The 25751-nt window shown below is 48.5% G+C and overlaps 5 protein-coding genes and 1 pseudogene across 6 annotated transcripts; 4 read left to right on the top strand and 2 right to left on the bottom strand.

Moving 5' to 3' along the window:
- Positions 1–209: 209 nt before the first annotated feature.
- LOC9269895 (SUPPRESSOR OF GAMMA RESPONSE 1-like) lies at positions 210–4370 on the top strand (annotated as a pseudogene).
- Positions 4371–4492: 122 nt separating this feature from the next.
- LOC4336160 (pentatricopeptide repeat-containing protein At2g15630, mitochondrial) lies at positions 4493–7118 on the top strand. Its single transcript, XM_015779506.3, has one exon. It carries the CDS (start codon positions 4536–4538, stop codon positions 6132–6134), a length of 1599 nt encoding a protein of 532 aa, XP_015634992.3. The 5' UTR covers positions 4493–4535; the 3' UTR covers positions 6135–7118.
- On the top strand, positions 6645–8340 carry LOC136356079 (uncharacterized). The gene is made up of 2 exons (XM_066309521.1): positions 6645–6783; positions 7386–8340. The coding sequence occupies exon 2, from the start codon at positions 7425–7427 to the stop codon at positions 7926–7928; it is 504 nt and encodes a 167-aa protein (XP_066165618.1). The 5' UTR covers positions 6645–6783; positions 7386–7424; the 3' UTR covers positions 7929–8340.
- Positions 8341–10446: 2106 nt separating this feature from the next.
- Positions 10447–13508, bottom strand: LOC4336159 (BTB/POZ domain-containing protein At1g67900). Of its 2 annotated transcripts, XR_001545181.3 has the most exons (5): positions 13192–13508; positions 13022–13091; positions 11715–12932; positions 11006–11605; positions 10447–10591 (listed from the first exon to the last, which is right to left on the bottom strand). XR_001545181.3 is itself a non-coding variant. In XM_015779505.3 (4 exons), the coding sequence occupies exons 1-4, from the start codon at positions 13248–13250 to the stop codon at positions 11069–11071; spliced, it is 1884 nt and encodes a 627-aa protein (XP_015634991.1). In that variant the 5' UTR covers positions 13251–13508; the 3' UTR covers positions 10821–11068. The 2 variants fall into 2 exon arrangements, 1 of the variants encoding a protein (XP_015634991.1); XM_015779505.3 differs by lacking the exon at positions 10447–10591 and having other exon boundaries at positions 10821–11605.
- A 3962-nt stretch (positions 13509–17470) lies between these two features.
- Positions 17471–22236, top strand: LOC4336158 (protein NBR1 homolog). The gene is made up of 7 exons (NM_001419438.1): positions 17471–17892; positions 18809–20190; positions 20298–20412; positions 20508–20720; positions 20822–20971; positions 21062–21775; positions 21866–22236. Exons 1-7 carry the CDS (start codon positions 17830–17832, stop codon positions 21872–21874), a joined length of 2646 nt encoding a protein of 881 aa, NP_001406367.1. The 5' UTR covers positions 17471–17829; the 3' UTR covers positions 21875–22236.
- A 295-nt stretch (positions 22237–22531) lies between these two features.
- On the bottom strand, positions 22532–25680 carry LOC4336157 (plant intracellular Ras-group-related LRR protein 3-like). The gene is given in 3 exon segments (NM_001419578.1): positions 22532–23477; positions 23554–23720; positions 24858–25680. Coding segments are annotated over 3 exon segments (1518 nt in total). The 5' UTR covers positions 25560–25680; the 3' UTR covers positions 22532–22828.
- Between the last annotated feature and the right edge of the window lie 71 nt (positions 25681–25751).

Here is a 25751-nt window from a genome sequence, read left to right as displayed (position 1 = left end):
GTAGCGGGCTAGCCGCACCGCACGTCCGCACCGCGCCGCACCCGAGCCCGGTTTCCCGCCAAGCGAACAGGATGGATGGTTTTGGTTTGGATTTCGTCGGACGATGGGTAAAGCCAAAGAAACCCCAACCCTTTCCAGACGCGAACCCACCAACGAGGCTGGCTCGCGCAAGCTCCCCTATTTATACCCCCGGCTTCCTTGGCCACTCCCCCCTCTGGCCTCTGCCTCACTTGCCAAGAAGTTCCTCCTCTCCTCTCGCTTCTCCTCCTCTCTCCCCCCTCGGATGCTCTCTACCTCCCAGCCCAAGCTCCCGTCGCAGCGCCGCACCCATGGCAAGGTGAGCATCGGGGGTGGGGGTTTCTCCGATCGATCGGGGTGTGGCCTGGTTTGGTTTAATCGGTTCCTTTTTCTTGGGGGTGGTTTTCTTCCTTCGCTTTTCTTCTGTTCGTTCGCAAGGGCTAGTTTTTTTTTTTAATCCTCTCTCTCTTCTCTTTTCCGTGTCTGATGAGCGGATCGATTTGGGGATTTCGCCTCCGCCAGCTGGCTCGTGGTTCCGGGTTGACCTGAGGAGGTGTAATGCAGTGGTGGTTGGTCTGATCGGTGAGAGGTGGATTCTGGTGTTGGGGTTTTTGGAAGGGGTGGGGGGATCGATCGCTTTGGATTCTTGTGTGTGGCTCGAGTGGAGATCGAGCTGGTTACTGGTGGCGTGATGGAATCGTGGCCGGAATGCATGAGATCGGTGGATATAGCGGTCTCGGATGGTGCATGCGGGGGTGGGGGTTTTTGCAGGTTACTGAGGTTTGAGGGGGAATCTTACGCTGGAAGCAACCAAGAAACAAGCAGAGGAGGAAGACTCTGCTTCTGTTCTATGGAGACTGGGTCATGTGTCGTCTTCCGATCGTTCACAGCTGCTCGTTGCTAACAGAGGGGAAGATTTCGGATTCGTGTCATCTGATTGCCGATTGGATTGCCACCGGTCTGGGTGATGGTGCAGGAATGGCGTTCAGAATCGATGGACAGAAGATTTTACGCTGTCAGAATGTGATTTTGGATGAAACCTTACGCTGTCTGAAACTCTGAATGTCCGGTTTGGGTGGATTTTTCAGCATTCTAGCTGCTAAGTGAAGGCTTATTGTTGCTGATGGTCAGGCTTGTTACAGTTGCAGCTGCTAAGGTGAAGGGCTCAGCTTCCAGATTTCGATACGTTTGTAGTACTCCTAGAACACTGGATCAGTGAGTAAATGAGCTGTGGAGCCTATGGTGAATTACCCTGTTCTTTTGGACCCTTGCCTAGCCAATCATAATGGAGAGTAATGTGGCAACAGTTTAGGGAAGTAAGCAGATCCAAAGTGGATTGCAGTTAAACCATTAAAATTTTGAGGCATATAGCCATTCGCTGCTATAGATTGCTCTGTCCATTTACATTTGGTTTCTTGAAACAGAGCAATCTATAGCAGAAAGCAGGGAATGAGGGAATGGAACTCATGGAAAGTCAAACAGAGTGGAGATATGTCAATCTTTGAATTTCCAACAACAGCATTGCATGACGAATGATGTGGAGACCAAAAGTAGTACTAGACTAAGTACTAGTTAGTGTGCTACCATCCATGTGCTCAACATTTGGAATCATGCAGGCCTAGGACACATCTGAATTAGATAGCTGTTAATTTTAATCTTACTCCTACCATTTTTGTTGTAGTAAATGCACAAGGCACAAGGTAGTAACTGTACGAAGTACGGTTTGTTAATTAATTATGTTAACCCCTGTTATATTCATGATTAGTTGCTATTAATTCTGTTGAACCAATTAGTGCGTGTCACTATATCTAGAAGTTCAGACTAAGTTCCGTATATGTAGAAGAAGTCTTTCCATATCTGTAACTTAGCACAATTATACTATGTTAAGCTGATTAACCTTAAAATCTGAACTTTTTGGTGAATGACAAGGCGATAGATTGTCCTTGAGATAAGTTGGGACTTTTTGTTATGATGAACATGTCTCACTTCTGCCTTTTACTGCAGGCCATGGATTATAGCTGGTGGAAAGGTAATTGCTACAAAAATAAGAAATGCAACTCAGCTTCTGAGTTGTAAACTTGGAGAATTGGTTCCAGAAGCATGGAGGGAATGCCCAAACTGCAAATGTCACATTGATAATAGCGATGTAAGTTCAGCTACCTATTGTACTTATGAATGCTTGATTTAACTTTTTAGTTCAGTTGTCTGATACTCTGATGATGTTTTGCCATTAAAGTTTCGTGTGTAGAAAATCAACACTAGACAACATTACTTCCAAAGAGCGATGCTCTGGTGCTCTCTACTGGTAGTATTATACTATCAGTCTACTGGTAGTATTATACTACCGGTATATTGGGGGTAAATTAGTAATTTACTAATACTATGATTAGGAGTAACTATTATTTATGTTTTTTTTCCGGCTAAATCGATTTATGATCATTCATTATTCACTAAAAAAGGTGTTTTGCTCATTACTGTGCTGTGTGCTACACTTTATTCCTATTGTCCTGGCTCCCACGTGTCACAATTTCAATATAAAATCCACAAAGCTTGTGGCTCCCTTGCCTTGGGTATGACGAGGTTGGCTTTAAGCAGAAATATCAGTAGGGTAAGTTTCACATTTTCTATGCATTTCTTGTTGGTGCTAAATAAAAAATCTCATTGCAGGTTACTTTACAGTGGCCAGAATTCCCTGACGGTGTTAAATTTGATCCATCTGATCTTGAAGTACTTGAACATTTAGAAAGAAAAATTAACCTGGGAAATCCAGGGCCTCAGGGTCTTATTGATCACTTCATCCCAACTCTAGAAAAGGTGGAAGGAATCTGCTATACACATCCTGAAAATCTCCCCGGTACTGGATTATATATTTTAAGTTGTTATCAGGCCTTTTGAACTAGTAGTAATTAGTTAGCTCATGTGTCATACATTCCTCTGTAATTCTGTCAGGTATCAAGCTGGACGGCACCAGCAGCCATTTCTTCCACAGAATATCAAACGCATATGGTTCTGGTCAGCGCAAGCGTAGAAAGATCAGCCACACCGGCCATGCTGCTTCTGACGAGAACATAAGATGGCACAAAACTGGAAAATCCAACAGATTTACCATAACGGTGTCTTAAAAGGATGGAAGAAAATACTGGTTCTTTACAAAGGCTCCAAAAAGAACAAGATAGTACAAGCTAATTGGGTTATGCATCAATATAATCTTGGTGTGGAAGAAGGCGGGGAGGACGGAGAGCTTGTTGTTTCCAAGGTATTCTACCAATTATCCTCCAAGCAAACTGGCACGCCTGAAATGGACTCTGTTACTGAAGAAGCATCTGATGCACTGACCATAAGAAGTGATCCCATTACACCCATAACGAACCCTCCGCTGCCTCGCTGCCTGATGAACAGCCCGTGTGACACGGAGCAGAATGGCACCATTTCACATGATCAGGTAAGCCATGCTACTGATAATGAGGATAGGGCAAACAAATTAATTGCTCTTTCTTTTTTTCTTTTTTTTTGACAATACTTCATGCTGTTGCATTGCTGAATTTTACACAGGAGGGGGAATGCAGCACATCCACTCTCCGGCCCATGGTAGAAGCTGGAAACCGTGCAGGGTGTTCTGCTGGAGCGTCAACAGCCGGGGACTTCAACGAAGATCTGCTGCAGCGCTGCGAGTTTCCGGAGGACCCCGTCCCAACTCTTGATGACACGCTGCCTTTTCTTTACACGGACGAAACGGACCTTTTCAGCTGGGAAGTAAGTGTGCTTTGCTCGTAATACTCCTTTCTTTTTCTGACTTATATTTTGTTACGGTTAAGAACAAAATCTGATTTGCCTTTCCTGAATTGAATTTCTTGCAATAGGATTTTCAATTCGGGTCGCAGGAAAGCTTCGGCTGGGTGGATGGGGATCACACGTAAGTGATGCTCTGAGGAGTTGTGGGAAGCAGCGGTGCTGCAGGAAGACGCCTTCAGGGTTTAGGGTCTAGGGTTCGCCACTCTAGTGAGCTGCAACACTCTTTTAGAGCTGCAGCGCTTTTTATAAGAGTGACGAAATTTGGAGTGGTCAACCCTTCATATAACTGATCTCCGAAAATTTTGTATATGGATTTGCGTATTAACACCAGCTCTATGTAGCCGAGCAGTAAGTATAGTAGTCTCTCTTCCCCGTAAAAAAAAAAAAAAGAAAAAAAATGTAGCATCTCAACCTGAAAATGTTCTGTGAGAACATGTTTATGTGTTGTAACCTTTGAACCTTGTTTATGTGTTGTAACGTTTGAACCATGTTTATGCGTTGTTGTAACATGTAAGCCGCTGCATGACATTTTCCAGTTTATTTTCTTCTTTCTTTCTCTCTGTCTTGTTCAATTTTTTCTTTCTTTTTGAAGTCTTGTTCAGTTTCTGTACCTCTGCATGTGGGACCGCCTTTTGGTAGACGATCTGCTGAGAGAAAAATCAATACCATTGCCCAACTCTGTAGAAAACTCACGAAAAACCCTCCTCCGAAGTCCCCAATTCCACATGGCGCCGCCCACCTCCGCCGCCGCCGCCGTCGCGGCGGCCGCCCGCGCCTCGCCGACGTCGGCGGCGGCGCTCGCGCTCTTCAAGTCGGTGCTGTCCGCGGACAAGGCGCTCTCGCCGCTCGCCGTGCTCCCGCACCTCGACGGCGCGCCGTCCTCGCTGCCCAACCTCCTGCTCACCGCCTCCGCCGCCGTGCGCCCCCACGCCACCTCCCTCCGCCTCTACTCGCGGATGAAGTCCCTATCCCTCCCCATCTCGACCGCCTCGCTCCACCCGCTCCTCTCCGCCCTCCCCTCCGCCCCGGCCTTCGCCCTCTTCGCCGACATGTTCCGCCTCCGCCTCCCGCTCTGCACCACCACCTTCAACATCATGCTCCGCCACCTCTGCTCCGCCGGGAAGCCCGCCCGCGCGCTCGAGCTCCTCCGCCAGATGCCCCGCCCGAACGCCGTCACCTACAACACCGTCATCGCCGGGTTCTGCTCCCGGGGCCGCGTCCAGGCGGCGCTGGATATTATGCGGGAGATGCGAGAACGCGGAGGAATCGCGCCCAACCAGTACACCTACGGCACGGTGATCTCTGGCTGGTGTAAGGTTGGCCGGGTCGATGAGGCAGTGAAGGTGTTCGACGAAATGCTGACCAAGGGAGAGGTTAAACCGGAAGCTGTGATGTACAACGCCTTGATTGGTGGATACTGTGACCAGGGTAAGCTGGATACTGCGCTCCTTTACCGTGATAGAATGGTGGAGAGAGGGGTCGCAATGACAGTCGCGACCTACAATTTACTCGTGCACGCCTTGTTCATGGATGGGCGTGGAACAGAGGCATATGAGTTGGTCGAGGAGATGGGTGGAAAGGGTCTTGCGCCGGATGTGTTCACGTACAATATATTGATAAACGGGCATTGCAAAGAGGGCAACGTGAAGAAAGCACTAGAGATTTTTGAGAATATGTCCAGGAGAGGGGTCCGTGCGACAGTAGTGACCTATACGGCATTGATATATGCCTTGTCTAAGAAGGGGCAAGTTCAGGAGACAGATAAGCTGTTTGATGAGGCTGTAAGGAGAGGCATTAGGCCTGACCTTGTCTTGTACAATGCTCTGATCAATAGTCACTCCACTTCTGGCAACATCGATCGAGCTTTCGAGATAATGGGTGAGATGGAGAAGAAAAGGATCGCACCAGATGATGTGACCTACAATACGCTAATGAGGGGGCTGTGTCTACTGGGACGTGTTGATGAAGCGCGCAAGCTCATTGATGAGATGACAGAGAGGGGAATCCAGCCAGACCTTGTCACTTATAACACGCTGATCAGTGGCTACAGCATGAAGGGTGATGTCAAGGATGCTCTGAGGATTCGGAATGAGATGATGAATAAGGGGTTCAATCCAACGCTTTTGACATATAATGCGCTGATACAGGGGCTCTGTAAGAATGGCCAGGGAGATGACGCTGAGAACATGGTGAAGGAGATGGTGGAGAATGGCATCACCCCTGATGACAGCACATACATCTCACTGATTGAGGGTCTTACCACTGAAGACGAGCGTGCCATTGATGATGAGCGACTGGCTGCAGCAGATGCTGCGAAAGTATGAGCCATCTATTAAGCAGAGAGGCATTTTGGGCAGATAGAGCAGATCAGTTCAAATACTTCATGCCTTCAAAAAAGGAGGAAAATCAAATGCTTGAACGACTTGCTCAACCTCTGCCATGTGTGCAATATCATGTTAAATTGCCTGGCCATTTTCTGACTGGAGTGCAACATAATCATTTTGAAGCCTGGCGTATCTGGCGATGAGGATCAGGTGGCACTCACATTTTGTCTCCCCGTTGTTCTTGCCCAAGTTGTAGACGTCCATCTTTTCTCAGTTCATCTGTGGACGTATGCCTGTAATTTTGACAAGAAGGAAACACATGCTGTTTTGAAGATTCCCGACAACAAACATTCCAATCTAGAACTCTCAAGATTCGGCTTGGCTATATCAGAACTCACTCTGTTTATTTGGTTTTCTCATTGTCATACTATCTTTATTAATCTGATAACAATAAGATTAGACAGCTTGTGACTTGTCACTAACGGCTAAGGCTAAGCATAACGCATCTTAATGATCTGTCCTGCCCAGCAAAGTGGAGACTGGATAAAGTTAATCACCCTGGCCAGCTTACTTGTCATTGACAGCATCACAGTGTCTGCACTTTGTGTGGTCCTGGTTTCCATTACTACTGCAAGTATCATCTGAAGAGGTAGCACTGAAGATCATTTTTATTGCATAGAGTAAAGAGGGCCTTTGTTGGCATGTGCTTAGTTACTTCCTGAGGTGCTTTTCATCATTGTCGATTTTGATGTTTCATTGTCATACTCTATGTTGGTAATTATTTATGTATCATGATGCATATCATCACTGATTCACTGTCACAGTGAACCACAGAGCGATAGGTTTATCTAGCTTGTCCTTTTCTTTGTAAGAGTGCAGAGTGTTTGGTCATTGAAACTGTACAGCAGAGACCGTTCTGTTCCAAAACCATAACAATGTTCCTCTTGTTAATTTATACTATTGGTTAGTCGTTTGGAGCCACAATTTATAGTGCTTACTAATTATGACGTCATTATTTCCTTAATTAATTTCCAGCGGCCGCCTAAGATACTCAGAAGTATGTACGCTCTTGCAGTTGCAGCATTGTAAAGCCCGCTGGTTGATCAAAGCTCCGGCTTAATATTTATGTGATTTTCTTGGTTCTTACGCTGCTGAGCTTATCTGCTTTTTAAAATGAATTTGTTTCATTTTACTATTGAGACTATATAGCCAGCTATGTAATTGCATTATTTCACGGATTTGTCAGTGCAGCTAAGCTAGCATAGCATCCAATCATCCATTGTGCGTAAAATGGAAGCAAAATCAGAGATGGGGTCGGTCGCCGACGTGGAGAAGCAGCAGCCGCTGCTGTCCGCGGCGGCGGCAGACGAGAAGCCGTCGTCGGGCTGCGACTGCGGCACCACCGCGTCGCCGCCCTTGGCGACGGGGGCGCTGGCGCTGGTCGTCCTCGCGGCGGGCGCCGCCTTCGCCGCGCAGCTCGCGGCGCGGGACGAGTACGTCCTCCTCGCCGTCCTCGCGTCGCAGGTGGTCAGCTTCGGCGTCTTCACGTCGCTGCTCGCGCTGTGCGCGCTCCCGGAGGAGGAGGGCAAGCCCCGGCGCATCGCCGGCGCGCCGGGGGCGCGGGCGCGGGTGCTGCTGCTGTGGCCGTTCGCGATGGCGCTGCCGGTGAGCATGGCGTGCTGGGCGGCCGAGAGCGCCCCGGCCGCCGTCGGCTTGGCGCTGCTCGTGCTGGCACTGGCCGCCGTCGTCGCGTGCTACGCCGAGGTCGTTCGCTCCCTGTGGCCCCGCCAGTGATCGTGACCCCGTCAACCGACGACGAGCACAGGAATAAATTTTCGCCAACGTCGTCTTGCGCGTACATGGTTGTCTTCCTCGTCTCCTCGATTACCGGCCAAAACCACTGAAATTCTCAGACATTTTGTCAAAATAATAAAAAAATTTGTTTGATTTTCTTAAATTTAGCCGGTTTATGGAGTGGTTCTAGATAGGAACCAATTTGATAAAGCCGCAATAGCAGAGCTGTTACCATCGTATTTTATCCCGCTGCTCCGGAAGCAAATCCTCAATGTGTTACTGACATGTGGGTAGTGACAGAGCTAGCAACTAAAACCTATGAGGTTAAAGCTATATATATATATATATATATATTTAAGTTTTATATTATTTCAACATAAATATCAATAGCTTTTTAGCTGTTTTGCAAAAACCTATGGAGTCAGCTGACTCTACATATTACATTTACATGTACTTGTAGCTTCGCCTCTGCATGTGGGCCTGAGAGCGGTGGGCTCACGTAACCGCGTCTCTTGAGGAGGATCTCTGTAAGGCCACGGCCAATGCTCCACACTGGAGTGTGGTCTCACCCCTCCCAAAGCCAAATATGTCTGCTAGCTCGGCCCGGACCGCACCCTCGCAGAGCGTCACGATGCCCAATAGAGGGCCGTGTAGTTTCATCAGCTTTGGGCAAGGAACGGGCAAGGAGCCGCGTTGGGGAGAGGCGTCACCCCGCGCAGGGGAAGAAGATGGCGAGGGGGTGGACTGGAGAGAAGGGCATACTCGGGAAACTGCGCCGTTGTTGCTTCGATTTGCCGGCACCGCCTTGATCCCTACCTCTTGCGCCTCCATCCGCCGCCATTGTGCTTGATCTACCGCCACTGCTTGAGGCGCTGAGGAGAGAGGCGGCGGCTCCGACGAGAGAGAGGGGAGAGGCCACGGGAGAGGGGAGGTCGCGCCGCCGGGGAAGGAGAAAGGTGGTAGAAGAGGGAGGGGTGGGCCCTTATATATGATTGTGATTTTTAGAGGTATACTGCAAATATTGGACGTATATGCAAATAAAAATAATCCAAGGTTTAAATGTAAAATGCGACTGTCTAACAGGTACTGTATCGCGAAAATAAGATAGGGCATGGCTCGCACTGTGTGAGGGATATCATAAGTGTAGTTTCAACCCGCTTAACATCACATTTTTACGGGGTTATACCATGCGTTGGTCATTGCCTAAGTCTACAGCCGCTGCTCCCGGTTTGCCATACTACTCCCTTCGTCCGATAAAAAACTAACCTAGTATTATATGTGACACATTCTAGTACTATGAATCTGGACGTACCTCTGTCTAGATTTATTGTACTACAATATATCACATCCAGTTCTAGATTTATTTTTTCCAGGACGGAGGGAGTATTTTCTTTGCTCAGGCTACAGCTACAACAATTTGTAACAGCAGTTTCGATTTCATCAGGTTCATTTGATTTGACACCGCGAGATTTTTTTGATTCCCTGGTGAGTGGATACCACACAGCTCTGTAGTCTTATCGTAGCCTCACCCTCACATCGAAATTGTTTCGGCGTTTGGAACAACGATTTTTTCTGAGAATGCGGGATAAACCTATTAAGGCTGAGTTTAGTACCAAACATTTTCTTTAAACTTTTAACTTTTCCATCACATCAAAACTTTTCTATACAAATAAATTTTTAACTTTTTCATCACATCATTTTAATTTCAACCAAACTTTTAATTTTAGCGTGAACTAAACTTACCCTAAAAAGTGACAAGAGGAGGACCACGGCTGTGTGCAGTGTGCTTGTCCATCTCCCTCTCGCACTGGAGTGAGGCAGCGACTGGCCGACCGTGCACTCCTGTCCTATGCTCCTGTGCTAAAACATGGCCAATCCTTGGAGCGACGGATTACGACTGGCCTTTGGCCTATGATCATTGATAACGTTGCGCATGTTGAAAATATGGTCATATGTCAGCCTGAGATTGTGACACACGTGTCGGTCGCGCGTACCACCTTGTGCAAGCGGCCAAGAAGATGTTGTTGGTGGTGGATATCAGTCGCTAGCGCTACGTGTTTTCCGTATCAAACCATGGTTTTAGCACTACGTTTTGCTTTAAGATACGAAAATTTTCTTTTTCTCCCTAGATGGCAAGGATGTTTTGCCATTAAAAAAATAGCGGAAATTTTGCCATCAAACACAGGCGTTGTCTAATGCCCTGCACGCTTGTGCTTCCTGCGCAGCGCCTACAGCACCCGCCAACCAGAACCAGGTGACCTGGACCTGAGACAAAATTTTGTGGCGGCTGTGCTGCAGCTGCAATCATCCGAGTCGATCAAGACCAAAGACAGAAAAAATGTTGCGACTGTTCAGCCGCGGCCAGCCACTGACGGAGTCATAAAAACTCAATACATATATATGTTTGAGGGGGTCAATAGAATTAGTTTTTTCTTATTTCAAAATTTGCTTAAGATACACTAACTTTAGTGTATTGACGTACACAAGACAGGCCAAGTCACTCGTCGAGATTGGGATGCTCTAACGTAAAGTTAGAGGAATGTGGTGACTAGCATGTGAGCGCCAGCGCTCGCAGGCCCATATGTCAGTGACCATGTCAAGGAAAGTTACGGGAGAGAATCCGCTTCCCACTGGTGGCCTCTCCTGTCTCTGCAACTCTGCCTCTGTAGCCAGTCAATCAGGACCTAAGTTAGCCGCGTTCTGTATCTTGCATTAGGAGAGTATAAACTTTAAGAGTTTCGTTTAAGATGAAAGTATAACTTTCCGTCTCTGCAGTAGCTAATAAGGATGTGAGTTGGGTGTGTAGTGTGTTGCAACAAAAGAGCAATAAGTCTTTTTTAACAGTTGAAGGATAGCTTCATGTGTCTCTGTACCAACTATGTACACGCTCTGTCCAAAACAAATTAATTTTTAGGGATTAATTTGGATAAACCCTTGTTCATATTCGTCCTTACAAAATGTTTTTTTTAAAAAAATGGAGGGAGTGTACACGCAGTCATATCTGTGCACACAACTTCCCCAAACTTCAAGAACTAGTTGGAACAAAATCAAATCTCGAGGGAACAAATTTTACTTACAAATTCAAGCATATTTGTACACGGTATGTACGGATCAGCTTTGCTCAAGTGTCTTGATGCCCCTTAGGTGAAGGTTCTGCTCGTCGGCCATAGCCTGCTCAGCATCCGCTTGGACCTCCCCGCCGCCGCCGTGACACGCGACGACGCGCTCCGTGCCAACCCCGCGCGCGTCCTATGCACGAACGCCTCGTCGCCGGCGTCCTCGCCGTCCTCCTCCTCCAGCCTCATCTTCAGCGTCGCCACCCTCGACGCCGCGCGCCTCAGCCCCTCCACGCTCCAGTCGCCGTCCGCCGCCACGCTCCCGGCGGCGGCGGGGCTCTGCCCGTCCTTGCCGTTCTCCTCCGTCGTTCTTGGCCTGCCAGTGCCAAGCAGCGCACTGACGTCGCCGCCGTCGCCGGGAAAGCGCGCGGCGACGCGGTTGCCGTGCCCGGACGAGAGTCCGGCGGCGCGCGCGTTCTCGAAGAAGAGCACCTGCACGACGACGCGGAGGGGGAGCAGCTCGTTCTGCGCCGCGTGCATGGAAGCCTTCTCCGAGAGCTTCCTGCAGTTGAGCACCCTGCACAGCTTCTTCCTCGAGCTCTTGTCCATCTCCGGGTGCGCCTACACGTGGCACAGAAGCAAAGGCACACGGTGAGAGAGAGATCAAGAATTCTAAGATTAGTCATGGCGAGGCAATGTCGGCGTGATCAAGTGTCGCGCGCATGCACACCCTGAGATATGTGTCGATGGCTCGGTATAGATCGTCGTGCTCCGGCCGCGCGAAGTCCGGCACGGCCTCGGCGACGGCGATCATCTTGTCGAGCGGCGTGCGGGCGTCCTTTGTGGCCACCATCGCCAAGAACCCGTCCACCAGCCTCCCCACCCGGACCATCGCGCCGTGCGACACCGCCGCCATGGACGTCGAACGGCGCGCCCCCTCGAGCTCACCGCTCTCGGCCGACATCGATCGCCGGTGCCTGCCCGCGCGCGCCGGGCTGCCCTTCGGGCTCCCCGACGCCGCCGCTTGCCGCAGCGCGAATTCCTCGAGTATGGTCACCACGGCGTCCACGTCGTACAGCACCCCGCCCGCGCACGGCGGCGGCGCCGGTATCAGGAGGTCGCTCACGTTGGCGTCTTCCAGCTGCGACGCCACCCTCCTCGTGAGCTCTGCCTTTGACGCCGGAGAAGCGCCTAGGATGTTCGCCGCCTTGAGAAGCTTCAGCAAGAAGCCGCAGGAGACGGCGTTCCTCTCCGCCGGGAGCAAGCTCACTATCTTCTCGACGAGGAGGCGGTGGTTCTTGGTGGCCCGCTCGGCATTGGCCGCGCCGCCGCCGCCGCCGCCGGCGGTTCGCTCTGCCGCGTGGTGGTTCTTGGCGGCGATCGGCAGCCACCGACGCGCGTAGGCTTTGAGCGTGTCGCCAATGGCCTTCGCGTGCACGGTGCCGGTCGCCTTGACGGCCACCATGACGCGCCAGTAGAGGTCAACCCCGAGCTCGGAGATGTCACGCGCCCACCACGGCGGCGACGACGAAGACGAACCGGCCGGAACGGCGCCGGAGGCATCGCCGACGGCGAGGGCCGCGACGGCGTCGACGCAGCGTGACGTGACGCCGAGCTCCTCGCAGAGCGCGGCGTAGCGGCGCGTGGAGTGGAGCACGGCGAGCGCGTCCTTCCAGCGGCGGAGGAGGCAGGAGGAGAGGAAGGCGTCGAGCTTCGCGGCGAGGTTGCCGCGGTCGGCGGCCTCGGACATGCCGAGCCGCGCGGCGGCGCAGCGGACGGCGACGACGTTGTGCGGCCCGATCGTGACGGCCACGCCGTAGCAGAACTTGGCGCACGCCTCGAACGCCTCCGCGCCGCCCGGGAAAGCCGGCAGCTCGACGGCGCCGCCGCCGTCGCCGGACTCCACGCACAGCGCTTGCAGCCACATGCACTTGGAAAGCAAAGGAAACTGTTCCATCCAACAGACCAAAAAAAAAACAGAGAAAAAAAATTCAGTTCTTGATCGACGCAAACCACAAGAAAATCTTTGCAGCTTACCTTGTGGAGACGAAACAGGCAACCATCCACAAGAATCTGCATGTCAGTGGCCAAATCCGTGGAGACCGACCTGCAACCAACACCAACACCGATCAAACAAAAAACGATTCACACGACAACCAAACGATCGAAGTAACAGTCGATGAACAAGAACAAAACTACAAAACTACCTGACGGGGCCTGACGAGAAGAAGGTGTCCGGCCTATTTCCGAGCTTCATGACCCTCATCTCTGACACCGATGCTCCGGCGAGCTCCGGCCGTCGTCGTCGTCGTCGTCGTCTTGCGTGGACGATAACCAGTCCACTCCACTCCCGCCTAACAACGGTGCGGAGCTGGACACGATTCTTGCCGCCTCCTCGGTGGTTAAATCACAGTGGTTAGGGAGATAGTGGGATGGGATGGGGCAGCGGGAAGGATGGGACTTGGGAGTGCTGGGAATCGCGGGGGAAGAGTCTAAATTTGCAACTGGAAATGTCCAAGGATTTGATGGCAGCAGCAGCAAGGGGATCAGGGAAGAATCTTGATCGGAGACGGCGTGGTGCGGGAGGCGGGGACCAGGAGAGTTTTAGGGATGACAAGTGAGAGGTGAGAAGAGGAGAGCAAAATTCAGTAAAAATTTGCTGAATTTCGCAGTTAGATTTTTTTTTAACTTGTATTTCATCCGTTCTAAAAAAACTTAATCTAAGGGAGCATAAGTTAAATTTGAGCTTTCATGTTTATGGAGTGATTTAACACATATAAATTTATCTTGTAGATTTTTTTTAAAACAATATTGTTTCATCTCCTTCGAGTTTAGAATCCACTCCGTTTACTTGGCTCTTTTGTGCAGCATTCGGTAGAAGATATTACCTGTCACTGAGTGGGGTTTCAGTCCTAGTCGATTCAACTTGTGAACGAGAGATTTTCCGGATTATGTTATCTCTTTCCTTGAGTTGAAATGTTTGGTTATCTTGTTATTTTGTGGATTTTGTCGACATACGATGTAATGTGATAAATAATAATAGGTTCTAGCTCCTGTTGAGTGAAAGGCTGAAATGGCGGGATTCTCATTATCTTTTAGAAAACACAGATTTTTCCGGAATATTTATGTGAAATGGACTTGTGATGGACTACATAAACCAAGCTGGAACTATGTAAAGATGTTTTTATCAGGTGCAGGTTCAGAAATGGCGATATTCTTTTCATATTTTTGTGTGTGTGGGTGCATAACAAATTCATTATAGCCCATTGATTTGACAGTTGTGCAATCCAGTCCAACTAATTGCGGAGCTGGGCCAAGGTTGAGTGGACTGAGTGCGGTTTAATAAATTTGGGGAGCCTTTGCTGCAGTGCTTCTTTGTAAACAAAACAATAAGGAAATCAACTGTGGTCCAAAAATGTGGAGGAAAAGTTTGAATACTCCAGTTCAGGTACATTCATCATCAGTTCTCTTATAAAAAAAGGGGAGTATATTCATCATCAAAATCTAAAAGTTCTTCTACTTAATTAGTCCCGAGAACTCTGTTTTTGTTTCCTTTCTTTTTCTTTTTTCTTTTTGCATGGTATCAGTACTTCGATTTTGCACTGACCTACAGAATACTCCTTTTCTCTTCTGATGTTGTCACAAAATAATGGGCCGTGGTAATGAAAATTTGCCTGAAACTTTCCCCTATGTATTGACCTGAAGTTCTAGCCAATACAATATTCAGAAGACCATTGCCCTGCATAGCTACATTCAGGGCCCCTTTAAATCAAATGATTTATGTAGGAATTTCATATGATTCAAATCCTATAGGAAATTTTTCTATTTGGCCCTTTGATTCAAAGGATTGAAGCTTTCCAAATCCTATGAAATTCCTATGGAATGGCACATTGCATGTGGATTTTGGAGGAAATTTAGCAAGAGCTCCAACCTCTTGGAAAATTTCCTTTGAGTCTATCTCTCTCATCCGATTCCTGCGCTCCAATCAAACGACCATTCCTGTGTTTTTACTGTGTGTTTGCAATCCTCAGTTTTACACTTCAATTCATGTCAGAATCCTGTGTTTTTCCTATTCATCCGTTTTTTCTACCCTGCGATTCAAAGGGGCCCTCGGACCTTCTGTATTTCTCGGATCAAGCGCTGTGCAGTTGCAATTGCAAGTTGCAACAACTTGGGCTGGCATTCCACTTAAGGAAACTCGAGAGCATTAGAGCTCATATTCCCTAGGCAGATGAAATGTTGATGTCAAATACTATGAGGACATAACTTCAGCCGTACTGCACTGAGGACGGATCTAGATACGAGCATCTTAATCTCCTTATCACAGGTCCACCAGCTGACTGCTTAATGAAATCGAGATAGTTTATCTTAATTCATCGCATGTTTTGCTCTAGATTCATTGTGTAGGAAGGTAAAGACTTGATAGCCATGAGTAACCTTCAAGATGCTTTCACTTCTACACCAAAATACTGAAGTGTTTGTGCATTGTAGCATATGTAGGAGACATTGGTGTCCCTACGTACTCCTTCGTGTGGTCACAGGACCTGAATAGATTATTCAATTCTGTCTAATTTATACCATATTAATTAAATATATCAGTGAATAATTTTGTAATTAGTATACATTGGGTTCTAGTTTTTTTTTTTCGTTCGTCACTTACTGAGGATGTAAACCGTTTCCATCGTGTAAAAAAATGCTTGTCCAATTCTAAGACGATTGACTCTGTGCGGTGATGCTGCTTGTCCAGCTGCTTGTCCAGATGCATAGAGCATTAAATGTTTGGACACACACATATGTAGTTTACATGTAAATTGCGAAATAAATATTTTAAGCCTAATTATACCATGATTTGATAATACGGTACTATATTAAACATTTGCCATCATGACGGATTAATTAGACTTAATAGATTCGTCTCGCGGTTTACAGGCGAAGTCTGTAATTTATTTTATTATTGGTCTACGTTTAATATTTTAAATGTGTATCTGTATACATATAAAATTTTTGTCTAAATAACTAAACACGGCCTTAGACGAACTACTTTGGGCGGTGAAGTTCTTTTGGTTCCCCACAGGCCACCGTCCACTCATTTGCTTCCATGCAAGTTGCAACCACCTCCACCTCTTGCATTTTATGCTCAGTTGAGTGTGTATTTGTGTTATTTTGTAGGTCCCGGAGAAGACTATATACCATCATGCCATAGCCCACAAGCCCACAAGCTTTCTTCATCTACGTGTTCAGTTGTACGTGTATACTAATCTAGAAGAACAACCAAAACAATTATTATGTGCACTCAAGATATCGAAAAGAAACGGGCATGTATTCGCTTTAATCACAGGACTTTACGCCCTGTGAACTGTTTCCTTTTTTCCAGTCCCACTGGAAAGAAAAATCCGTGTATATATACATGCAGCAAAGGCTCGCAGCGACGGACATGCTTTGCTACCACGCAGTGTGTTAATCGTCCAAGCTTTTTTTGTTCTCCGTTAATCGCCCAAGCTGATGCCTGTGCAAAGTGTCCAAGTGCTCGCCCTTTTCTGCTCCGACCGAAGCGTGCGGGCGTGTTAACTTGCCCCAACCTTTGCAAAGGATCGGTGTTCAGATTCAGACATCGTCTCGCACGGAGGCACACACGACGACGCACGTCTCCTCTCCTCTGCTCGCCCGTTGGCGCGCGTGGTGGGTGCGTCCGGCCCGTGAGCCGCGCGGCTCGATCTCGCGTGGCGTGCGTGCGGGGGAACGTACGTGGGCTGTGGCACCGTGCGGCCCGCGTCGCGAGTGGTGGTGGCCGCGCGAGAGGCGAGAGCCGGTGGAAGTGCCATCCACGCGACTACGCGAGTGGGCCGCGCCACGCGCGCGGATGGGGTGTCGTGGGCATCCGTGGAACGGAGACGGGGGCGAGCACGACGAGAGCCTGAGAAAAGGCGTGTTGCTGATGCGGGTTTTCCACGCCGTCGCATCGTGGATTTCGGCTTGTGCTGCTGGACCGCGACCGAGCCAAGGAAATTCTCGTATCTCCGGGGCACGGGCGCAGCGAGCGCGACGGCTCGCCTCGGCGAAGTCGGATGGCCGCCGCAGATGCGGCGGGTGCCGAGCTGTCGGCCTCTCGCTGCCTCCCGTGGTCAGTAGTTCATCCGTGTCAAGGCGAGGCATCGACGCGTAGTACTTTTACATCCACAAGTAAAGGTAACCCAGCACCCCAAAGTTCCCAACTGCGAGGGTCTCGTCAGCATTCAATGGTCATTCACTCGTCCTTGCTGACTTGCTGCTGCAAAACGGGGATAAGACAAAGATTCACGCTGTGGCCCACAGGTCATAGAAAGATCGGTGACGGGCTGACGGTGAACGTGAAGCAAGCTGCCACAGCCCACAAGGAGGAGTATTTTGGTCGTGACTCGTGAGGTCGTCCGTTAGGTTATTACAAGGATTATTTACACAAGTATAATATTATAATTCCATCCCCTATCCATACGATCCCACTGACCAATGGACCCCACAATGAGATAAGCACTATAGTACAAAACCACGAGCACACACTTAAACTAATTCCAGAATTACAAAACGCCCCAACCCTTTTCATCCTGTCACGCCACCGAGGCACCCGCCTCTCACTGACAGGTGGGCCCAAAAAGCGTCGAGGACGCAGTACAATTTACGCAGAAAACCCCGCGAAAGCCCGTGAATTTCCTCCTCCCAATCCCTTCCATTCCCATCGAAGGAAACGGAATTTGCTTACGGATTAAAAGGGAGGTCTTGACTCAACCCGTCTCCTTCTCCTCCTCCCCTCCGCCTCGTCGTCTTCGTCTCACGCCACCATCGCCATCGCGGGGCTTCGTTTGGTCGGGATGTCTCGCCGCCGGGACGCTGCGCCGACGGCGCGCGAGGGCGAGAGGGATCTCGTCGTGAAGGTGAGGTTTTCTTTTCTTTCTTTTTTTAATTTATTTTCCCGGCTCCTCGCGGGTGCGGTGTTTCTGTGCTAGGAATGCCGCGTTCTTGGTTTGCTCGCGCATGGGGGTTTTGTCGCAGGGAGGTGGGGAGTGGGTTCTGTTGCCCGTGCTGGGTTGTGGAGCGATGCGACCGGGTGGTAGTGTTGTTCTTGAAAGGATGGATTTTGCATCTTTTTGGGCGCCCAGGATTAGATCGTTTCTGTATTGTTTGCGATTGTGAAACTGTGTAGAAATATCGGGTCCTTAACGCGGCGATTTTTGTGAGGACTCTTTCGAAATCAAGATTATTGCAGGGATTGTAAAATAGTGTAGAAATATCAGTCCTTAACGCCGGCGATTATTGTGAGGACTCCTTCGAAATCAAGATTATTGCAGGGCTTTTTGTTTTTCTGATTAGCTAGACAAGAGTACTTGCTATGGGGATTTGATTGTAGAGTATCTTGATCACTTTGATGTATGTTCCTTTGTAATTTGTTGGTATGTTGAATGTTCCAGTTTTGCATGCTATGGTTGAATAAATCTGTTTAGGTTTGCATGATATGGCTGTATAAATCTCTTCAGTGTAGAAGACAACCCACTTCCCTCAACATGCAACGGCTTAACTTGGCAGTCGTCCTTAACTGATTAATGCCATGTAATTTTGGTACTTATGTAGCATCAGGTGCTGAGATTTGGTTCCGTGAATTGTGTTTTGACGCTACTGTTAACTGAATCAACATTGATCAGCTGCTAAGATAAGAACAGAATTGAGTTATCATTTGCTTAAGCATCTTGCCTGCAAAGCAAACCACTTACTGTTCTATTTAAGTTTACCTCGTGCAATTTTACTAGATTATTATTCTTATCTATTTCTCTTTTAATTTGCTTGATGTTTCAGGTAAAATTCGGTGGCACTCTTAAGCGGTTCACTGCTTTTGTGAATGGTCCGCACTTTGATCTTAATCTGGCTGCTCTTCGGTCAAAGATTGCGAGTGCTTTTAAGTTCAATCCAGATACTGAGTTTGTACTCACCTATACTGATGAGGATGGGGATGTTGTCATACTGGATGATGATAGTGATTTATGTGATGCTGCCATTAGTCAGAGACTGAACCCTCTTAGGATTAATGTTGAGTTGAAGAGCAGCAGTGATGGGGTACATCAGACAAAACAGCAGGTATTGGATTCCATATCTGTAATGTCCACTGCTCTGGAAGATCAATTGGCTCAGGTGAAATTAGCTATCGATGAAGCTTTAAAATTTGTACCAGAACAAGTTCCCACTGTCCTTGCAAAAATATCACATGACTTGCGTTCTAAAGCTGCATCATCAGCGCCATCATTGGCTGATTTGCTGGACCGGCTTGCTAAACTGATGGCACCAAAGAGCAAAATGCAGTCTTCCAGTGGTTCTGCTGATGGTTCATCTGGCTCCTCTAGTGGTAGGGGACAAACTTTGGGAAGTTTGAATATTAAAAATGACACTGAGCTCATGGCTGTTTCAGCTTCGAACCCTCTGGATATGCATAACTCTGGATCAACTAAATCACTTGGTCTTAAGGGTGTGCTTCTTGATGACATCAAAGCTCAAGCTGAACATGTATCGGGATATCCTTATTATGTGGATACCCTTTCAGGCTGGGTAAAAGTTGATAACAAGGGAAGTACCAATGCCCAAAGTAAGGGCAAGTCTGTTACATCCTCTGCTGTGCCACAAGTTACTAGCATTGGTCATGGTGCACCTACTGTTCATTCTGCTCCTGCTTCAGATTGCGGTGAAGGGTTAAGAAGTGATCTTTTCTGGACACAACTAGGCCTTTCTTCTGAGTCCTTTGGGCCTAATGGCCAGATTGGTGGTGATTTGAACTCGACATGCCCTCCTCCACCACTGTTTCCCCGTTACCCACTTCAGTCTCTCCGAGCTGATAAAAGCAGTATCAAGGGTGGTTGCTCTTACCCTCCGTGCATCTGCAAAAGTAGCACATCTAAGCCTGAGAATCTCTCCCATTACCCAGTTCAGTCCCTCCAAGCTGACAGAAGCCTAAAGGGTGGTCACTATTTCCCTCCATGCACCTGCAAAAGTAACACATCCAAGCCAGATAATCTCTCACCAGTCGGTCTTTATGGACCTTATTCTGAAGGCAGCAGCTGTAATAGGTGCCCATACAGGGATCTAAGTGATAAGCACGAGAGCATGGCGCAGCACACACTGCATAGATGGATACAGTGCGATGGCTGTGGGGTCACTCCTATCGCTGGTTCTCGCTACAAGTCAAATATGTGAGTTTTGAGTTCAATGGTTGTTCTAGTTCATCATCGTAAGTTGAATTGGAATGGAAGGAAAAAAAGCCATTATTCTAACATGATTTGTTGTTTTTTGCGTGCAGTAAAGATGATTATGATTTATGCAATACCTGTTTTTCTCGAATGGGCAATGTGAATGAATATACCAGAATAGACAGACCATCTTTTGGGAGTAGACGATGTAGAGACCTCAATCAGGTGAAAGCAGCAACTTGTTCAAATTCATGATCATATAGTTCTCGTAAAACATTTCCAGAACAGTGTCAACTGACTGTCATCTGGCCATTTTTCAGAACCAGATGCTCTTTCCACATCTTCGACAGCTACATGATTGCCGCTTCATTAAGGATGTTACTGTCCCTGATGGAACAGTAATGGCACCATCAACCCCATTTACAAAGATTTGGCGCATACATAACAATGGATCTTCCATGTGGCCATATGGGACATGTCTTACCTGGGTTGGTGGACATCTATTTGCACGCAACAGCTCAGTTAAATTAGGGGTACACCCTACCCTTTTCGTATTTAGTATAACTACCAACGAATGGTCAAGAGTGTTAGGCAGTATTGCACTAAAATGTTAACTCTGATTCGGCATGTGCAGATCTCGGTGGATGGTTTCCCTATTGATCAAGAGATCGATGTTGGTGTTGATTTTGTCACACCTGCAAAGCCTGGTGGGTACGTGTCGTACTGGAGATTGGCATCACCCACTGGCCAGATGTTTGGTCAGCGAGTTTGGGTTTTTATTCAGGTTTGTTCCACCATAGATTGCTTTTTCGTCCTCATTGGCTTTGGCACTTCCTTTGTTATCTGATCATTTGGATTCCAAATTCATGTGCAGGTGGAGCACCCGGTCAAAACCAGTAGCAACAAGCAGAGTGCTGCTATAAACTTGAACATGCCCCCAGAAGGAAGCAACACAGAATGGAAGCATTCTGTTGATGCAAATATTCAGTCTGCAGATATTGTGGGTAAATACTCTGGAAGCACCATAACTGATCCTCTTGCACATGCACTATACCATGAAGCCACCAAACCGATGGAACCTGAGCTTGTTTCAAGTGCCGTACCTTCTGTACCTAGAGCATTTGAATCAGTGCTAGTGCCAGCTACTGATCTCCTCACTTCATCTGCTGGAGCTGAAAAGGCTTCGAAGCCTGCTGCCACGCCTGGACCTGCACCTCAAGCCGTTCCCCTGCCAAAACCTGTTAGCATTCCTGCATCTGGACCTGCGCCTGCTCCTGTTAGTGCGACTACCGCTGCACCTGTCGGAGCTGCTGCTGCTCCTATCAGTGAGCCCACTGCACCTGCTGCTGCCATTGGAATGCCCTCTGCAACTGCTCGCGCTGCTTCTTGCCTGCCTACCGAGCCTTCATCTGATCACATCAGTGCCGTGGAGGACAACATGCTGAGAGAGCTGGGGCAGATGGGCTTCGGGCAAGTCGACCTGAACAAGGAAATAATTAGGCGGAACGAGTACAACCTGGAGCAGTCCATTGATGAACTCTGTGGCATCCTCGAATGGGATGCACTCCATGATGAACTGCACGAACTGGTAAGTTCAGGATGTCTCATTCCTATGCACCATATTTTGTCATTGCGGGTAAGAGTTAATCTGAACCTTTGCTTCTTATTTCCCCATCAGGGCATCTGATCAGAACGGAGATGAACAAGGCGCTCACCAAGGACGGCGAGGAAGCATGTGGCCGTGAATCTTTTTTGCCCCTCCTAGAAGGGCCAGTGATGACCTCGTCGTGTTCAGCTATTGAGCACCTTGCAGTATCCAAGATATAGACCGTAGTATATTTATAAATAGCTTACCTAGTTAAAAGCGGCGTTCGTGCTGCTGTGCTACCCCTACTCGCCAGCAACCTTAGAGGGTCTGGTGTAGTGCCAGTAGTGGTGTTTAAAGACTTCTAATCATCGGTGTGTAATCGAAATAAGTACCGTACCTACTAGTTGTTTATTATGCTATATGATGTATTAAACTTGTGTTGCTCGTCTGGTTCTTTGCGCTATTATCGTGGACGTTGCTGCTGGTTCGGTTTCTCCCCTTTTGTTGGTGGGGAGTATGTTGAAAGTGATTGGGTTTTGGGAGAATTCTCGTACGCGATAGCGACGTGTAACACAGTATTTGCAAAATTTTGAAAACACGTGATACACAGAAAGGAGATCGAGAAACGATGAGCAAAATATGAATCGCAATTGCCAAGAAACGGATGAGCAAAACGTGAATCACAATTGCCGGCGACGGCAACCTGTACTAACACGGCCGCCGCTTCCATTCCAGCACAACGCACAGGTCGAAACATTGAGGCCTAAAGCTCTAAAGCATTGATATTCTTGAGCGCACTCTCCGGTCATATTTGTCTCCACATTATTATTCGACAAAGTAATATAATACTGTAACAAGTGAAGCTATGAAAAGGACGTCCGGAAGTTAAAACGGGCAAAATAAACCCCAAAGCCTGCTTTGGGGGATGCAAGCCTAGCACGAGTGTATGGCTCGACTCACCAGGAACACAAAACGATTTTCCCAGATGAGATGGTAAGCATGGAACGCTTATAGTATGTACACGGTGCACAAACACCACACAGGTGAGCGCTTTCAGTACTGCTGATCCAGGTAGGCATCTTTCTCCGTCTTGTTCTCGCCACTGAGGTACCCCACAAGGCTTCCGGAAACGTCGGAGACCCAGGAGACGCTGCGTGCCAGCCAGGCCGAAGGAGTGGTCGGTGCTTGAGGGCTCTCCGCTGCTGCGATGCTCTTCCGTTCTTCCTCGAGCAAGATGTCAAGCCACCTCTGCAACATGTATTCTTTCACCGCGTCCACGCCTTTGTTCACGATCTCCATTGGCGGCATAGAAAGGGGATTTTGCTCCAGGTTGAGCTTCTCTAGCTTATCCAGCCGACCAAAATTGTCGGGAAGAGCATGGATCTGGTTGTTGCTGAGGTCAAGCTCGCGCAGATTCAGCAGGTCACCGAAAGAAGCAGGGAGATCCTTCAGGTCACTAAAGTTGCTGCTCAGGTTCAGAATTTCAAGACTTGAAAGTTTCCCTATGGCAGATGGCAGACCACATAGTTCATTGAAATGTGCATCCAGGAGGTACAATGATCTCATCTCGCAGATAGATGATGGAAGTGACCGCAACTTGTTCATATGGACCCAGAGTTTCCGCAGATTTACCAGCTCATACCCAATGTTGGTTGGCAGATAAGCGAGCCCGTTGTAGCTCGCATCAAGCTCAATTAATGACCTGGAGTTGCACCAATCAGTCACTTGAACAGTAACATTTGCTGAACCCAAGAGTTAAGCTAAAGAAAGTTATCTACCTGCACTTTGAGATGCTATCTGGCAATGACCTTAGCCTGTTGCTTCCCACATTCAGAATCCTCAAATTCAATAGCAGTCCAATGGAATCAGGAAGAGAAATCAAGGCATTGGAAGCAAGACGAAGCTCTTCAAGATGATCAAGTCCTCCTATAGCATCTGGAATAACCTACAATCACATTGATTCACCAATGAAGCAAGGGACACAACAACAACATACTTAACAAAATGTGTACAGTATGTCGCTATGGAAATATGACCAGGCAAGCCACTGAGGATAAAAGGGTTATGAAAGAAAATAATTATATTTAGTACGCGCTTAACTGTTTATGTCTATCTTTAAATAACTGAGTATAAAGGTTTATCAAAGAAAATAATTATAGTTAGTATGTGCTTAATTGTTTGTCTATTTTTAAACTCAAATGAGCACAACCTAATATCCCAAAAATAAACTAAGAAATTTCTAAACATCAATGTAAACACGGATATAGAGGAAGTGGCCAAAATTCAAAACAAAGCCAGCCTTCCCTACTCTTACCTATGATTTTCCAATGATCCAAGCCAACCATTAAATACAGGATGATATTAGAAAGTGAATCCACAATCTAATCAGGAATTTACATACACGCCAAGCTCCTACCAGTTCTACATTTGTTCTGTCAATACTTACTACATACTAGTATCCAGTTATTCTGAGTTTCAGACTGTAGATGGTCAACAGCTAACTCTCAGTACTCTAAAACAAGACTAGTGGGTCACTATATCCATAACTTTCAGCACTCATCCACCCATAGCCTAATTTAGTAATCAAATAAAAACAGCAAAAAGAAATACTAACATACAGTGTTTCACTATTTACATCCTAAGGCCTAAGATAGTAACTGTTTCATCACCAATAAATAAGTTGTACTAGTAAATCTATAAAGAAAATAGTACATGCGCAGTCTTGAGGACTCTAAAAATAATAGGAACTGACCATACCATAACACACACACACAAAAAACACAATCCTACCGAAAATTCAGTGCCCAAACTATTTTCAGCATACAGTTCAAATGGTAGAATGTGTGCAACACCACAAAACAGGCATTTTATCGCTCACGTACACATTTTGCATATGGCCCTATATTTCTGATCATCTTCAACATAAGATTCAATCCATCAATTCACAATTTCACAGTACAGAAGAGAAAAATCCCATCCGTTCAGATGTCTAAATGCGTACAAAACCCAGTACAAGCATTGTTTGGGTTACAGGGTTCTAAACAAGCAGATCTAAAGCATGCGGAGATAACAGATTTCTCACCTCGAGCTGATTGCGCGAGACATCGAGCACGCGGAGCCCCTGGATCCTCCCGAACGCCTCCGGCAGGTGGCGCAGCTGCCGGTCCACGAGGCGGACGCTCTCCACCGGCTTGCCCTCCTCGGCCTGCCTCAGCACCGCGATCACCTCCTCCTGCACCGCAGCATCATCCCCGGCGGCTGCCGCCGCCGATTCGTCCCTCCCGTCGGGCTCCTCCAGGTCCTTCCCCTCCATCGCCGACCGGTACACCGCCTCGAGCCTCCCCTCGGCCTCCTGCAGCAGCGCCTCGTAGGCGTCGTGCGTCTCCTCGAGCCGCACCACGGCGCGGCAGGCCTCGAGGTCCCCCTCGGGGACCCGCCGCGAGCCCCCGGCCTCGGCGTCGGTCGCGGCGACGATCGCGCGGGAGGAGTCGACGAGCTCGTGGTCGGGCCGCGGGCCGAGGACCTGGAGCGCGGAGCGCGCGGCCGACACGTCGGCGACGGCGCGGGTCATGGCGCGGAGCACGGACGGGTGGCGCAGCCCCGGCATACGCTCCACGAGCTCGAACTCCCCCGCGGTGGAGGGCGTCCGCGGCGACGGCGTGTGCACGGGCGGCTGCTCGATGTCGAAGTCGCCGCCGCCGCCGGCCGGGCGGGCCTTGGCGAGGGTGGGGAGGCGGGAGAGCACGTAGGAGAGGATGGGGTGGGCCTGCGGCGCCGGATCCATGGCGGAATTCGGGAGGGGATCGGCGCCGGAGGAGGAGACGAGAGTGAAGGCTGCTTTTATGGCGTAGTGGCGTCTGGCTCGGTGGTATTTTGGGCGATTTTGGGGGGAGGCGGCGGCGGCGACGACTTGGGTACTGTAGTAGTTGGGTGCCCTCCCCTTTGCCTAGCGCCGGCTCTGAGGCTGAGCTCGAGG

This window comes from Oryza sativa, chromosome 4, assembly GCF_034140825.1.
Source record: "Oryza sativa Japonica Group chromosome 4, ASM3414082v1".
NCBI classification, from domain to species: Eukaryota; Viridiplantae; Streptophyta; class Magnoliopsida; order Poales; family Poaceae; genus Oryza; species Oryza sativa.
This window is presented reverse-complemented; position numbering and strand designations above follow the sequence as displayed.